At 37.2% G+C, this 17,000-nt stretch overlaps 1 protein-coding gene across 10 annotated transcripts in view; it reads right to left on the reverse strand.

The window, feature by feature from the left end:
• Window positions 1-17,000, reverse strand: part of LOC126297387 (homeotic protein female sterile-like) — a 242,152-nt gene that overhangs the window by 123,654 nt on the left and 101,498 nt on the right. For all 10 annotated transcript variants that reach the window (XM_049988124.1, XM_049988127.1, XM_049988120.1 and 7 more), the window contains 2 exons: window positions 7,946-8,299; window positions 2,243-2,371 (listed from right to left, as the gene is read on the reverse strand). In XM_049988124.1, the coding sequence (XP_049844081.1) occupies window positions 2,243-2,371; window positions 7,946-8,299 (483 nt within the window). The remainder of the gene's footprint in view (window positions 1-2,242; window positions 2,372-7,945; window positions 8,300-17,000) is intronic.

The following is a 17,000-nucleotide window of genomic DNA, read 5'->3' on the forward strand; positions in this document are numbered from 1 at the left end:
ATCCTACTCGTAATGATGCATGCCTAGACAATATTATTGTTAATTTGCATAGAGAGGAATATGTGGTTAGCTTGGCTGATGGTCTTTTTGCAGATGGTGATCCATTGCTTTTAACACTTATCATAATAAACTATCTTATTCCAATGAATTTAATGTGGCACGGGTAAGAGGTCAGAGAGAGGAGCACTTATGTCATTTATTAACAAATTGAAGGACGCAAACTGGGACTCTGTTTATGAGTGTCATCCAGGAAAAACAGGAGTTGAAAATGATTTTGAAGCTTTTTTTAAATAAAAAAAATATAGAGACATATGGTCCTCCTGTTCCCCATTAATAAAAGTTAGGTCCTCAGTTAAATGTAAAAATACAAAAATAAACTGGTATACAAAAGAACTGACTGAAATTAGAGAAAATATGCTCATACTGTATTGAACATATGAAGGCAAGGGCAATCAAGGGTCTGAACCTGTTGTTAAAAGAACAGTCCACCTCATAAGTAAGCCACAAAGCTTTATTTTTAAGAAATGTTTAGAGAATGGAGTTTTTCCAGCTTTGCTAAAAATCTCTAAAATTATCCCCGTATTCAAAAATGGTGATAAACAACTCCCCCAGAACTACCGAGATATATCTATTGTGCCTACATTTTCAAAAATAATTGAATCACTGATGTACTTTCAATTAAGCTATGTTGAAAAGCATGATCTGCTTTGCAACAATCAGTATGGATTTAGACCAAGTAAAAATACCACTGCAGCTGTTCTGGAAATTGTTGATCAGACTTGAACAGCTTTTGAAAATAAGAAGATGGTGTCACTTGTATTATGTGATGTAAGTAAAGCTTTTGATTGCATTCCTTTTAACATATTACTAACAAAACTGGAGTATTATGGTGTACAAAAATCTTCATTAGCAATATTTTCTACCTATTTGACCAACAGAAGACAGTTTGCCTCAATTAGAAATAAGCATTCTCCCTTAGTAGAAATTGGTACAGGTGTGCCACAGGGCTCTGTCCTTGTCCCCTTCTTTTTCATAGTGGCTATCAATGACCTGCCCCATTCTGTATCACAGTCTAATCTGCTATGCAGATGATACAACTCTGCTTACTTCACACCATGACATCCCAACCCTTGATAAGATCATACAAGAAACTCTTGAACCTGCATTACATTGGTCTGCATCCAATAAACTTGTGTGTAATCCAGACAAAACCCAAAAGCTTATGTTAGGATTATCTAAGAATACAGAAAATAGAAGTGTCAAGCTCTTAGGAACACATACTGATGCTAAACTAACTTGGGAAGAGCATATAAGCCAAATCTGCAAAAAAATCTCAAGAGTGATCTACCTCATGTGGAAACAGAGAGAGATGGTCAATAATAATTATCTCCTTATAGTCTATTTTGGACTCTTTCAATCACATATATCATATGGCCTACTCATATGGGGACATTCACCTCGTATCAGTAACGTCTTTAAAAAATAAAAATAAATAAATAAATAAATAAAAAATTTGTTCGTATAATGTGTAATGTTGGTCCTGTAGAACACTGCCGTCCTCTTTTTACCAGGCTTAGGGTACGAACAGTGGTGAATTTGCATATCTATGAGACTGCACTCTTTGTCAGGAATAGCATTAAAGAAGGTATTGGCGGGGAAACAATTCACAAACGTGATACTAGAAATATGGCAAAAACACTGACATTCCAAGGCACATACTAGCAATAACAGGAAATTCCCATAAAGCAAATGCCCTCAAAATTTAACAAATTTCCTCTTGCAACTCGATCAAAATAAAATTATATGACTGGCTAACAAAAAACCATGTTATCATATAAAAAGAGTTCTTGATATTGACATTGTTCATATTCATAATTAAGATTATAGCTGTATATAAGCTATTTAATTTTCACGTGTAATGTGATCAATATTTGTATCTTACTATCACTGTAAAAGCCTATTCTACTGTATGTCAACAGCAATAAAGAATCTGAATTATGCCTGTGTTACTATTCAGTCCACTTAAACTGACCTAATTTGATCATACTACTACTTTGTTGTTTGTAATAGCTCACATACAAGCCACCATCAACAGATACAGTGAGACACTACAAAGTCATTATAAATAAAGAGAATTTTAGTCAAAACAGACTGTTATCAAAGCCCTTTTTGAATTAAAACTTAGTTTAGCAAACATTTACAACAATATATTTCAATGCTCTAATCTACTTTCTAAGTGTACCTTTGCAGGTTGTGAAGGAGGAATAACAGCTGACGACTGATTCTCAGTCTGGCCAGTACTTTGAGGCTGAACATCCAACGATGTGACGACTGCTGACTGACCATGGTATGCACCAGCAGGAGCTGTCACCTTGAAATTGACGTGTCATTGAAATAATAACTTCAGTCCTGGATAATAATATTTTCAAGTATAAATTTGATGAGTGAAGAATAGTATTCGAAAATTATATTAAATAATACTGCATATGAGGATATCAGCCCAAAAGCCAAGGAAAAGACAGGACTTCCATTAACATAAAACATGTTAATATAGTCTAAATTAAAGGTTCACTGTGCTTACGCTACTTTCCAAAATTTCATAGACTTTGGTTGAGAACACCATTCCTACTATGAATTTAGGACTGTTTGAAAGCAACATGCACTTATTATATCACCTTTCCCTGTTTGACTGCTGCTGACAAGTTTACTCGCCATGCTGCCTGCTGCTTCCTGGGTGCTACTGACGAGTATAGTTGCGGCCGCTGGTTTTCCCTTAGCACTTTTGACGAGTTAAGTCGCACCAGTTTGCTGTTCCTGAGCGCTGATGACGAGTATAGACGCGACACTACCCAAGTGCTGATGACAAGATAACTCACACAGCAGACTTCCTGCACCATGCCTCAGTAGCCTTTTGCAGTTCTGGCTGCTAGCGTGTTGTCCCATTCTCTGTCTGTTGTGCACCTAGGCTTTGCACTACAGTTCACTGTTCATCAGAATTTACTTCAGTGTTCTTCGCACCCTGCATTTTACAAAGAAAGTGGCAAGACGACGTGGGTGCACTGAGGAAGAAATCATGGGGATTCTTACGAGGAACGACAGTGAAAATGAACTACTTGACCTTGATGAAAGTGATAGCTACCACAGAATCGGAAAGCTGTAGTCATAAACTGTCCACATCAACGGGGGTGTCAATGCAGTCTCGCGTTTCAACAAGAGATGTTAGTTGTTCTGATTCTGAAGACTCAGAAAGTGATAGTGAAATGCCTACAAAGAAATCATGTTTAAGCGATTAATTTGACTGGAAATAAAATAATTTTCGACCAGTTAATCGCACACTTCATGATACGCTATCAGGACATGTGTCAAATAGGAAATTGGCCAAGCATTCTGTCCGTTTTGATGTTATTCTTTACAGAAGAACTGATGAAATATATTACTGCAGAAATGAATCAGTTTTATTTATTCACCAAGGAGAACACTCCAGAACAGGTGCATTCTCAAATATCAAAGTGGACAGTTACTGGATTCAAAGAAATGTATTGTTTCATAGGTGTTTGTCTTCTGATTGTTCACGTGAAAAAAACAAACTTGCCGAGTAGTGGACCAGACATGTTGTTCTAAATACTCTAATTGTTAGTGAACTGATGTCAAGAGACCACTTTTTGTTACTTATGAAAATATTACATTTCAGTGACAACTCTGCCAATACTGGAGGAGACAGATTATTAAAAATTAGGAACATTGTCGATAAAGTTCGTACAGCTTTCCAAAGTGCATTTAATCCACGTCAGAAACTCTGCATTGATGAAAGTTTGTTATTATTCAAAGGACGCTTATCTTTGTCTTTCATTTCATCGAAAAGGAGTAGATTTGGAATAAAAACATTTGTGTTATGTGATTGCAAGACTGACTATGCCTTAGATTTTATTGTTTATACAAGGACGTCAACAGAAACTGAGTTTCGCAATTTGGGGGAAAGTTGTGACATAGTAGCCACTATGTCAGAATGATAAGGCCATATTTAGAATGTCGACATACCCTCTACCCTGATAATTGGTACTAAAGCCCGCACTTATTTTCCTGGCTTCACAGTAACAGGAAGAACGCATGTAGTACTGTCTGTACGAAAACATGCAACATGCCACAACTTAGAAGAAACTGAAATGAGAAGATATTCAATTTATGTGCACTAATACAATGCTTAGCTCTGTCAGATGTATACATAAAACAATCAAGTGGTATAAGAAGTTCTTTCTCCACGTTCTTGATCTGCATGCTTTAAATGCTCATGTCCTATGCAGATCACTAACAGGTCGTAAAATTTCGACAAGAGAGTTTCATCTGTCGCTGGCAAGGGAACTTATGGAAACATATGCATCAGAGTGCTGAAAAGCTAGCAGGGGAAGGTGTTCTGATGATAATCCTCTAAAGTTTGTGGGAAGGCATTTTCCAAACATTATAACAAGTAAGCATTCCAAGGTAAAGAACGCTAACATGCATAGTTTGCTGGAAGCAGAAAGTGTGACGAGAAAGCAGGTTTGAATGTAACACTTGCAAGGTACCATTGTGTGACCTACCCTGTTTTGAAAATTACCACACGAAAAGGAATTACTAATCGCAGCACAGAACGAATGCAACAATCTTATCAGAAAAAGCTTTGAAAACTAAAAAAATCATAAAAAAGCAAAAACAAAATAAAATTATATTTTTAACTTTGCCAGTGCCAGTCCAGAACCCAGATAAAAAAGGATGGAAAATATATTCACGAAGCGTAAAGGGAATTCCTAAATTTACAGATCATGACATTGAATCTTCTCTATAAGTGAATTTAATGTGTTAACAAAAAGACAGATTTCACAGCTTTCAAATGTTGGAAAATTTGTTGAGTACTTACGTGCAACAGTTACAAGTAGAGCACAAGAAAAAATAATGTCTGTGGCAAAACAGTCAGTCATTTCCGGGGTTCCAAATAGTAATAGCACTTATTACCATCAGCAAAGGATGGCTGCATCTGTACCTGGATGGAACACTTTACACAATGTTCCTATTACAGGTAAAGAATCTGACAGCGGATGACTAAGCACTCAGTTTATTGTATTCTCAGAAACAAATAGCACGCTGTGTGAAATTTCCTAACAAGTCACAAAATGAGTATAATTTTTCTTACTGCCGCTCACAGTAAATTCCGATATTGTAGTGCGATATGAATGATAACCTGTATGTCACTTTCTCCTATAAACTAAGTAATACAACATTTTGAACTACAAAAACAATGTACAGTTATCTGTAATGTATGGTTCATATTATTCATTGTTGAGTTAGTACAGTGAGAAACCCATAGAGAAATTCAGATGTTATAAACGGGTTTGCAAGACGGTACAGTAAACTATCGAGGTAAAGCTGACAAATCTCGTCGCTTTCGGCATGAGCTAGAAAAATTATGCAAAAAACTACAAGCAATATATAATTCTTAGTGGTGGGAAATAATTCTAAAGATTTAGTTTGATTCTGCAGTAGCTCATCTGCAGAGAAACTTTGTAGTGAGAACATTTATTCTCTATCAGTCACTCCAGAAATATTCAGCACAGGGCAGGGCAGGTGAAGCAGTGTGGGTCGCTTCAGTTCTGGTGGCAGATCGAGGAACAGGCACTTAGCGGAGGTAGCCAGATTACGCCGCACATCACAGCACCTCAGTGTGCCAAGCAGATGGTGCGTCTCCAGCAGTCAAAGGGTTAATAAGTTCACTCCCCAAGCTAAGAAACAGAGCCACATAAACCTACAGAGGACAAAATTGGTTTTATATTAGGATTTAGTTTTCAATTGACACTGAAGGGGGGGGGGGGGGGGGGGCATTCACACAAGTTTGGAAAGAATCAGCAATGGCTTAGTTGAAGAATATGCTGGGCAATCATGTGGATCAGTTTATTTAAACTGATGACAGCCTACACCAAAATAAGTTTTTAAACTTGTTTTGCACGAGTGTGTATCCAGTGTTACATCACTAAATTGGAAAAAAAAAAATACATTCAAGGGCAAAACAGTTAAGTTTGGAAGCAGCCAGAAAACTTGCACATGCTTTCACAGCAATTCTTCAGCGGAGCACTTACACAACATAATCACTAATAGTGGTACACAAGAGACAGTGTGACTGAAAACTGCCTATGAGGGCACTTTGGTAAAGTTTGCGAAATCACCATTGATGTCAGCATTTGTGCGACATAGTTCCTGCATGATAATAGGTCGTCATTTACCAGTAAACACATGACACATCCGTGCTCTGGTAGAGAGCTGTGGTGTGGATATATGTCTTTCTGCTGTTATTTCCATGCAGTGATTGTTAAAGGTGGGAAAAATCAGATTCCAGCAATGATTAAGTACTTTGTAAAGAAAGGTACAAAAGCAAAGTAAATTAATTCAATTTTCATAACACACTGGGGGACTCTGCTTCTTTATATTCAAATGTTGCCCCACAAATTATTGCAAAAGCGCATAAAATGATTATGATCCAGGTTGACTGTGTGAGAAACTGCTGAAGCTATGTGATGCCATCTGAATGGGCATATCACATTTTAAAAGTGGAGTTAGATATGAGAAAATTACCTGCTAGATGGGGGCTGCAACTCTTAATGCAGAATCAGGCATGCACCTCAATGGAAATGTCTGAACAATATTTGGCCAGTTTTCAGAGCCACCAACAAGATTTTTTGCACTGGTTTGTGACAACAGGTGAAACTTGGGTCCACTACTATATCCCAGAGGCAAAACAAGTCAAAACAGTGGAAACATGTTCATTCACAACCACCAACGAAGGCAAAGACAATACAGTCAGCTTGAAATGTCATGGCGTTGATTTACCAAGGTGCTAATAGGATTCTGTTGATATATTATATTCCAGTTGGTCAAATAACTATGGGACAATGCTACGCTAACCCGCTGGCCATCTACAGAAAAAGATATGTGAAAAAGGTCAGGTTTGGCACGGGAGAAAGTCATCTTTCATTAAGATAATATGCACTCAGATACAAGTATCATTGGCATGGCAAAAATGCATGAACTAACATATGAACTACTGCCAAACCACCTTATTCACCTGATTTGGCTTCTTCAGACTTCCACCTCTTCCCCAAAATCAAAATTTTCCTCAGCAGATGCAGATTCTCTTCAAATGAATAACTGGCAAATGAAGTTGACACATTTTGTAGGCATGGAGGGATCTAATTTTCAAATGGGATCAAGGAACTGGAACATTGCTAGACCAAGTGCATAAGTTTACAGGGAGACTGTACTGAAAAATAATAGAAGTTTCACTGAGTTAAGTCATTTCTCTCCTTTTCTTTCTCAGAAATTTTCAAACTATCATTGTAAAATGCTTGTGGTGGGCGATCCGCAGACAATGGTGTTACTGCTAAGCTGTAATAATCAGAATATAGTGATGTTGCAAGATATCTGTGCTGTCACTGTTCCACAAAAATCACTCAAGCAGGCATACAGTGCCTTGGTAAAACCATGGCCTATCTATGATTCAGTGCACAATATTTTAACAGTCTGCTTGTAATTATTTGAAAATGTAAGCAATACTTCCCATTAGATAACCCTCTAGGTGTGTCAGAAAAGGCCAATACATACAAGAGCATCAAAGTGTTATTTAATCACAACATAAATTGATTATACGTATAAAGAAAACACCTTTGAACACCAACTATCCTGCTAATCACAGCTCCAAATTATAGCAGTTGTTTGAAACCTTGGGGATTTGTTAACTTTGCATGCAACATAAGGAAAAGTGCACTAGAAAAATGCATTTATATTGAAACTTAATTCCATTTTTCCCCCCGAATAGTGCTGTTCTCAGGTCAACTAGACATCAGCTTTACATATGGCAAAACCACAAGTTATAATAATTTCAGGCACTCATATAAACAAAGACTACAAATAATAAAATTACCTGCTTAGGCAATGAATTGTGGGTCCCATGTGGCAGATTACTGCTAGCTGGCACAGTAGTAGTAGCCGTGCTTCCTGGTACAGGGAGAGGAGGTTGTGTGCCAAGGGGAAGATGGACAGATCCTGTGGAACTGGCAACAGGTGATGTCTGTACTGTTGATTGTGCAGGAGCTTTGGGTGAGGAGGAAACTGCTGATACACTTGAACTAACTGTTGGTCCACCACTGTTGCTACTGCTTGAAGACGGGCGACCTCTTAGAACAGCTCCTGAAGAGCTGCCACGAGCTTTCTTCCCTTTTGTTCCTTTTGCTGTAGGTGGATCCAGCTCTACTTCCTCTTTAGGCAGAGCTGCAACCTAGACATTGAAAGAAAATATGCAATGCAACATTTTGAAAAACAAAAAATTATATGTAATCTCTGTATGTTTGAATGAGAAGCAAAGTTTGTAATCAGTGCCAGAGATGGGGAAAATTGTTCCACAACTTTCTTTTGCATGGTGTCAGAACAAAAATAAGTATTTTATGAATTTATTGGGAATTTTTCCAATTTTTGCCCTTTACCACGTACCTCAAGAACCCAGGAAAACAGTTTTAAGATTTTTATATACTTTCCTACATCTGTGAATTAAAGGTGTCCTACAAACAACATTCTGCAGAAAATGGACTATGCAGATGATAATTACAGTTGATGTGGAAAAACGTCAAAGCCTAAGGAAGTACTGTTTTCCAGCTGTTCAACTGATACAGCCAGACATAAGTGAGAAAATGAGAGTGAATTTTCCAAGCTCAACATATGGTGACTAGATAAGTATCACAGCCTTAACAAAATCATACGACACAATGATTAAAGAACAGTATTTTCATTAGTTTTTAAAGAAATCTAGTACATTGTGACTTGGGAGATTGCAGGACAGTGCCTGACAAGCAAACCAGATTTCTTAGCATTGGACATACTTAATTACTAAGACCAGACTAATGTCTTGCACACAGCAGTGCCTGGAATGTTACTTTTCTGTGTTAACTGTGAAATAACATCTTTCAGAATCAAATTATGTTACCAAATGTAACTCTTTCTTTCCTTTGATATAACACATGGTGAAATTATTACATTACTGACAATGAAATAATACAAGAATCTTATTATAATGCTAACACTTCTAACATTTGTGAAATACTGCTTATTTTAGATTCCTACAGAGTGCAAGCATGCAAACTTACAAAGACCAGGAAGAAATCTGAGCATGAAAACAATCATTTCTCACAAATAAAACAGCAAAATACACAAATTAGAAGTATTGAATTACATTTCCCCATATACCGCATATTTTACTTTTCCATATCTACAAAAATATTGAGCATATTACAGTTTAAAGATATGTTGTGCAGAAATAATGGAAATAGTCTGGTCATGCAGAAGCACTACACATTTTTGTTGTAGCAGCTCTGTCAGTATCTCCATCAAATTTCATTCTAAGATATATAAGCAGTGGGCAATATATGTGATGGCATAAAATTGTGCTCTATATTTCTGCTTGGAACCAACTACCAATTTACATTTATGTTCACTGCTTCCTGATTGGGGATGGAGTAGGAGGAGGAGGGAGGGGCGAGGGTGGGGAGAAGACCAACCACTAAAGCACAATAACGAGTAGCTAAATAGAATGAATGAATGAATGAACAAGAATAAGTTAAGGTTTTCATCACTCACATGCAAGAAATGGAATAAAGAAAGGAGAAACAAAGATAAAACTATAAAAGAAGCCTATCACAATACTTTATGGTAATCACATAACAGCGCAAACAAAATAAACACTCTAATAGCAAATCCAAATTGTCCGACATTTATAATTCATCTTGTTCTCATCCAACCTATTAAGTGAAAAAGAAAGAAAAAGAAATACTTTTCATGCAAATTCTTGTCACATAAATAGCAAATTCTACATGACAGCTGGCATTTTTTAACATAAGCAAAACATGACATCTAATATCAAGATCATGTCACATAAAACTCTGGTGACTACTGCTATATACTATGCATCATACACAGTGCAACTTTATTTGGACGCGGCACAGTATGTATCAATGAACTACGGGATGAAATTATGTTTACTGATGTTCTTACCTACATACTGAAAAGCCTGAAACAGAGTTTCACGTTTCTATGAATGTATACTGGAATACAGTTACACAAATGTATACTCAAACTGCCCTACACAGTATAAGAGTACGTTCACAAATAAATCATTTATACATATCAAAGTCACACAGCACACACAGAAAATAAAACTTGTGAAGTTAAGAAGGCAACATTCCTATCTACAGATATCCCCTCTACATACTTCACATGTCCTACAATAACCAGTTCTAGTTCTTTATTTAGTGAAAAACAGATGTATCTTTCATCATGCTGTAAATTACTCTCAGGCGTGACAAAAAATTCCATACTACACAAATTTAACTGAAGCAATGTAAACAATTCTTGCCTTTATAACCCATTTATCATAAACCAAATTTACCTTATCAAATGTACCGTGTGTGTGTGCCCGCACGCATTCAGGAGAGTACTTAATAACCACCTTTCTCTAGTTGAGTATCTCCTCATAGTTGAGGGACAACAAAGGAAGATTTTTGGAGAAGAAAACATGAATCTCACAAGTAAATTATCTCTCTAAAACATTGAGAAAAACTTTAACATCAGGCAATATAATTTCCGTATAAAAGGAAATATTATTATTTGCAGTTATAAACACCACTCAAAATAAGCTTTACCCAATACGTTCCAGATTCTTTTAACTCATTAGTTATGCAGTTCTCCTTTAGATTTCCCTGCACCTCTAACTAAAGCAAACCACAAAGTGATGAAACCAATGTATCTCTAACACAGCACACAGGAATGTGAACATAATTTGGTAAGTCAGTCGACAAAATTCCCTGCCTTCAGTTAAAACTATATGAATTTTCTACTCAACAAGACTGAGTGACTATGGGAGGATACAAGATGACTTAGACAAAATTTTCAGTTAGCGTGATGAATAGCAGCTGGCTCTAAATGTAGAAAATATTTGTTAATGCAGACAAGCAGGAAAAACAAACATGTAATATTGGAATACAGTGTTAGTATTGTGTTCTTTGACACAGTCATGTCAAGTAAATATTTAGGCACAACATTGGGAAGCGATATGAAACAGAACGAGCATGCAAGGATTGTAGTGTGGAAGGCAAATGGTAGACTTTGGTTACATGCTCTTGAGTACTGCTCGAGTGTTTCTGAACAGCATCAGGTCAGATTAAAGGAAGCAATTCAAAGACGGGTTCCTAGATTTGTTACCTGTACATTCAAACAACAAGCAACTACGAGGGCTATCCACAAAGTACATTATGTTTTCGTTTGTGTCCGTTAGGTGCAAGGCTAGTGCTGCTAATCTTGGTGTCATGGCATTCCACCGCTCAGTCGGCATCCGGCCGTGTTAGTGAGAGGTTCGTGCTGTACTCCGTTGAGTCACTGTGACAGTTTGAAATGTTAGCGTTAATTGAAAATGCCGCGAAGTGTGAAGTGAGTGCTGTAATAAGGTTTCTAACTGCAAAAAACTGTACACCGATAGAAATCTATCTCAGCTTTGTGAACTGTATGGGGACAACATGATCACTGAAGGTGGAGTGCATCAATGGGTCATAAAATTTAAAAATGGCCGAACCAACATTCACGACAAAGAGCAAAGTGGAAGACCCACCATAGTGACTGCCGAACTTGTCGAAAAAGTTGATGCCGCGATCCATGAAAACCGTAATTTCACAATAACGGAACTCTCTACGAGTTTTCCACAAATTTCACGAAGTTTGTTGCACGAAATCATAACCAAAAAGCTTGGTTACCACAAGTTTTGTGCAAGATGGATACCAAAAATCTTGACAGATTCACAAAAATCAGCAAATGGCTGCAGCGTTAACGTTTTTGGATGCTTACGAGAAAGATGGCGACTCATTACCCGATTGCATTGTTACTGGTGACGAAACATGGGTTAAGCATGTGAACTGCAAGACAAAATTGCAGTCAATGCAGTGGGGGCACACAAACTCCCACCAAAAACCCAAGAAACGCACGCAGACAATGTCGGCAAGGAAGGTGATGACGATTGTCTTTTGGGACAGAAAAGGTGTGAATTTTGTGGATTTCCTGGAAAGAGGCATTACAATAAACTCTCAAAGGTATTGCCAAACTCTGCACAACCTCAGAAGTGCAATACAAAACAAGCGCAGGGGAAAGTTGGGCTCAAAGATCTTGCCGATTCACGACAACGCCCGGGCCCACACGGCAAAGGCCACTCGTGAAGTTCTCGAATCTTTGAAGTGGGAGTTGTTTCCTCATCTGCCGTACAGCCCCGACCTGGCACCGAGCGACTTCCACTTATTCCCAGAAATGAAGACGTGCTGGGCTAAGCAGCATTTTGATGACGGCGCACATATTCAAGAAGACGTAACTACGTGGTTGAAGGCACAGGCGGCCGAATTTTACGACTAAGGAATTGCCAAGCTCGTCCATCGCTACAATAAGTGCCTTAATTTAAATGGCAACTATGTAGAAAAGTAGTATTTAAGTGTGGCTTTCATCTGTATATAATAAAAAAATTCCAATACTTTATTTATTTTTAATTCCAAAACGTAATGTACTTTGTGGATAGCCCTTGTATTACAGAGATGCTTTGTGAACTCAAATGGGAATCCCTGGACGGAAGGTGACATTCTTTCAAGGAATACTATTAAGAAACTTTAGGAAACCAGCTTTTGAAGCTGGGTGCAGAAAGGCTTCTACTGCCACCAATACACATTTTGACTACGCACCTCAAAGATATGATAAGAGAATTTACAGCTCATATGGAGGCAGGCAGACAGCCGTTTTTCCTTGCTCTGTTTTTGAGTGGAACAGGAAAGGAAATGACTTGTAGCGGTTCAGAGTAGCCTCCGCCACATACCGCACAGCGGTTTGCGACATATTCATATAGATGTACATCATATAAATATCATACAGCACTTTTCCCAAATTACTTGTAATTGTTCCATTTTTATCAACTTATTTCTCACCCAAATTAAGAGCAGTTAAACGCGGGAAACAAGACTGCAAAAATTAACACTTTATTTGCGGATTATTCTGTCACTCCTTGATTGATAAATTTCATATTTAAGGTTGAAAAAGACACAAACTGCATTTTTATTCTACTAAAATTTTCTTATTTCAAGCCAGTTTTTGACTTACTGGGTGCCCACAAAACACACTGGTGGATAGGAAACCAAACATAATAACCAAAGATACTTCAACACACACACAGACTCCAATATCGTAACCAAAGATTATTTGTGTTGACAGTATCTGTGTTTCTAATGTATGATTTCCTAGACACTAGTGTCTTGTGGACAATAGTCAGTTGTTCAGTAAAAATAGCCCAATAAGCCGAAAAGTTGTTCAAAATAGACATTAGTAGAAGAGAAATGCAGTTTTTTTTGCTTTTCAACCTTTATTCCTTTTTTCTTACAGATTTACCTCTTAACAATAATTTCTGTACAAACTCAAATAACACTATTTTTATTAATCATAATCAACAATCATGATTTTCAACCAAAATTTAATTCAGTGGAAAAATCCCCAATAAGTTTCACACCAAGAAAGCTCTAAACCTTGTAAACATGTAGATTGTTCTCATATGGGAGGTACCATCAGACCTACTCTAAGTGTAACCCAAAGTGGAATCATGTTTGGTTTGATTTTCCAGATTTTAATAGAATGGAGGAGTAAATTAATAATTAAAACTCATTCACTCACAGTAGCTCCAAACATTATTTATTTATAAAAACTGTCATGTCCGAGCACAAGTCATGGCACGAGATGAAAAGTGTAGCATTCAGTCAAAGGCTGGTCATACAAACTACAGTCTGCAGATTTATGTCAAGCCACTCCATTTATTGGCCTTTCCAACGCACAAAGAGTCAAATAAGTAAGTCACCCTATTTTAGAAAAGAGAAAGTTCACACAATTTATCATGCTGAAATAACTTTATTTATGTCATACAATGCCGCATTTACTTTTCAGCTTAGTCACCATGTTTTTCCAATCACTTTTTGTAATGCAGTAAGTTTTTCCTGACCAGTATTGTCTTGCTTGGGTCCTGCACTCATAACAAGCTGTTTATTTGATTATTTGAGGTGGGGGCCCCTCAATATCACGATTGTTATGGCCCTGATGAAATGTCAGCATCCCAGTCTCATGGGTGGGGATGAAGCCTGTCCCCAAAATGGCATTACAAGGCAGGTGTGGTGAACAAGTATAGCCCCAAAAGTCCCAAGGCATGACTGCCACATAACTTTCCCTGTCGAATGTGTGATCACTGCCTCTTTTGGGGCACTTTCACCATGTTTCTTCCACATAATTCCCTTATGTTTGTGTCTCATCTGCAGAGAGAAGCCGTTTGATAATCCTACCTCCCACACACTGACACATTTCCAGAAACATTATGGCTGAATCCAACCACTACCACTTGTGGACAGCACTCAGCAAACGTGTCACCCATCTTACACAGACTTTGCGGTAATGAAGATGGTCTGTCTGATCTTTGCGAGGGCAAGTGTCCAATTGTAGCCCTCGTACATAGCTGCACTAGAATGTTGTTAATGGTAATGCAACAACTGTCTTCCACAATAATGTTAATTGCAATAATGACATCACATGTTGCTGCAATCGTTCTTCCTGTGCGCTGTTCGTCATGTGCATCTTTGTGCCCTTCCACAAACATTACACTCCAACATCAAATTGTATGCTCATACAGCCTTCCCCACAGAGAGAGGTTAACTTTCAATGGACACTGAATTGGACAGTTGTTTTGAGGTGGCGGGCTGAGGGGATGACAGAATGCAGCTCACAAGTGTACACACTATGTTGCAGTAACTCCATGCTAACTCTTGAGATACTGCAGTACGCACTGTACGACAGTGTGAGCACTGTCAACACACAGAGTTTAACTCGCCAGCCTTCATGCCATGGACATAGTTGTTTTTTGTTTTTTTTTTTTTTTTTTTGAGAAAGAACATAGAGAAACTTACTTATTGGACAACCATTGTAATTTTTGATATCCAATACACAACATCCAAATTAAATCACTGAAATGTTTCCTGTAAAGACTGCAGCACGTCACAATGTTCTGGTGTCGTCATTTTAAGTATCTCTGACATTCTTCCACCATTCAGAATGCACAATTCTGAATATTTAAACATGAAATTACTTCCCAATATAGCAGAATAATATCAGGAAGGAGACACTGATCGACTGAAAGGCAGTTGCTTCACCAACCCAGTCAATCATGTGAAAAACACAAGATGGACAAAGTTTTCATAGAGCATATCAATCAAAACTGTTAGTACAGTATAATGTACTTTTGCAACATCTACTTTCAATACATATCAATGACAGGTAAATTCTGTAAGGTGCATGTCTCAGAATTTTTAGGGAAAAAATGAATGCTAATCGGTACACTCCTGCTCACAGCAGCAGCACTTCAGTTGAGTGACATTGAGCTAAATGTAGTTACCATGCCAAAATATATACAGCACGTAAATATCATAGTACTGAGAATTAAAATCAGGGTTGGTTACGTCCTATATCTATCCTGAATTTCAATATTTCCTTAAATCATTCATGGATAATGACAGAATGATATCATTTTTCCATCTGCATGTGTCAGTGTGGTAATCTGTTTCCTGAGATTTTAATGTTATCTATATGAAATATTAAATGACTGACTGAGATGTCAACTTAGCTTAATGAGTATGAAAAATTCACAGTCAGAGACCAAAGGGGTCAATGGAATTAAAAATAAATGAAACTCAACCATAAGAACCTTATTCTTCTGCATAAATTTTCCACTTCCTAGGTTACTTTTGATAGAACATATAAATGGCAGGGAAACAGTTCCAGTAAAATAAATAGTCAATGTTGAAAAATCATACGTTCGAACTAAATACAAAATTCTAGACAAAAAAGAAAGAAAGAAAAAAAGATTTAACACAGCATTCACTGTAACGCACACAAACTTTTAATGTGTGGCATTACAGCTATCTCAGTCCTCCTAAAAGTTGGTACCATATATTTTGGCTTAACTAAGCTTTCTACAAATAAATTTTCCTTGATTCTGGTACTTAAAACTATGCAGACAAGTAACACTATACAGTAGTTCCTAAGTTTACATCAAGACTATTTTGCAAATTGACTGTTCATGCTCAGAAGTAATAGCAGCAACAATTGACAACAGCCATCATTAAATTAAAAAATTCAGCCAACCATCACACAGACCATGGCACAGTGTCAGTTAACAAGATAACACAAGGTTGTAAAGGACTGTTTAAGGCAAGTTCAAAATGACATCAAAGAGAAAGAAGGCACTGCGTATGATGGATTTAGGGGAAGTGTTGAAAACACTGCTGATGAATTTGGTATTGGAACTTCAATTTCATCTGACTGGAAGATTAACGAGAAGGGAAAGGAAGACTTTTGCTCCAAAATGAGGACAAAACACAGTTTAGAGAGTTGCAGGATAAACCAGATGTGATATTAAGATGAAGATGTGGACAGTCAAATACCCTCGCACAAATAGTAGTAAATGTGATTTGGAAACATGTCATTTTTATACATTTCATTCACTATTAGAATATCACTTGGTTCCCGCAACTTGTATAGGAGAGCTTTTCCTTACCCTCAGATTTCATAGGAACAAGATGGCAGCATTCAAATTTAACTATTTGTGAGGAGGTATTTTGGAAAATTATGAGCTGCTCTAGGAAACTAAGAGGCTGTATCGAGTTGTGATTTATCCAAATACTAATTTGTCATCTTTACATTACACTTCCCTGTCTTGACCACTGGACAATCAATGTAGTCAATTAATAAGAATATCAACAGATAGGAACAATATTGCATACATAGGAACGACAGAATAGATTACATTTCAAATTTATGTTTTATTGAGTCAATGTTTTTTCAGCTAAATTATTATCTGGTACAACTACCTTCAAAGT

This window comes from Schistocerca gregaria, chromosome X, assembly GCF_023897955.1.
Source record: "Schistocerca gregaria isolate iqSchGreg1 chromosome X, iqSchGreg1.2, whole genome shotgun sequence".
NCBI classification, from domain to species: Eukaryota; Metazoa; Arthropoda; class Insecta; order Orthoptera; family Acrididae; genus Schistocerca; species Schistocerca gregaria.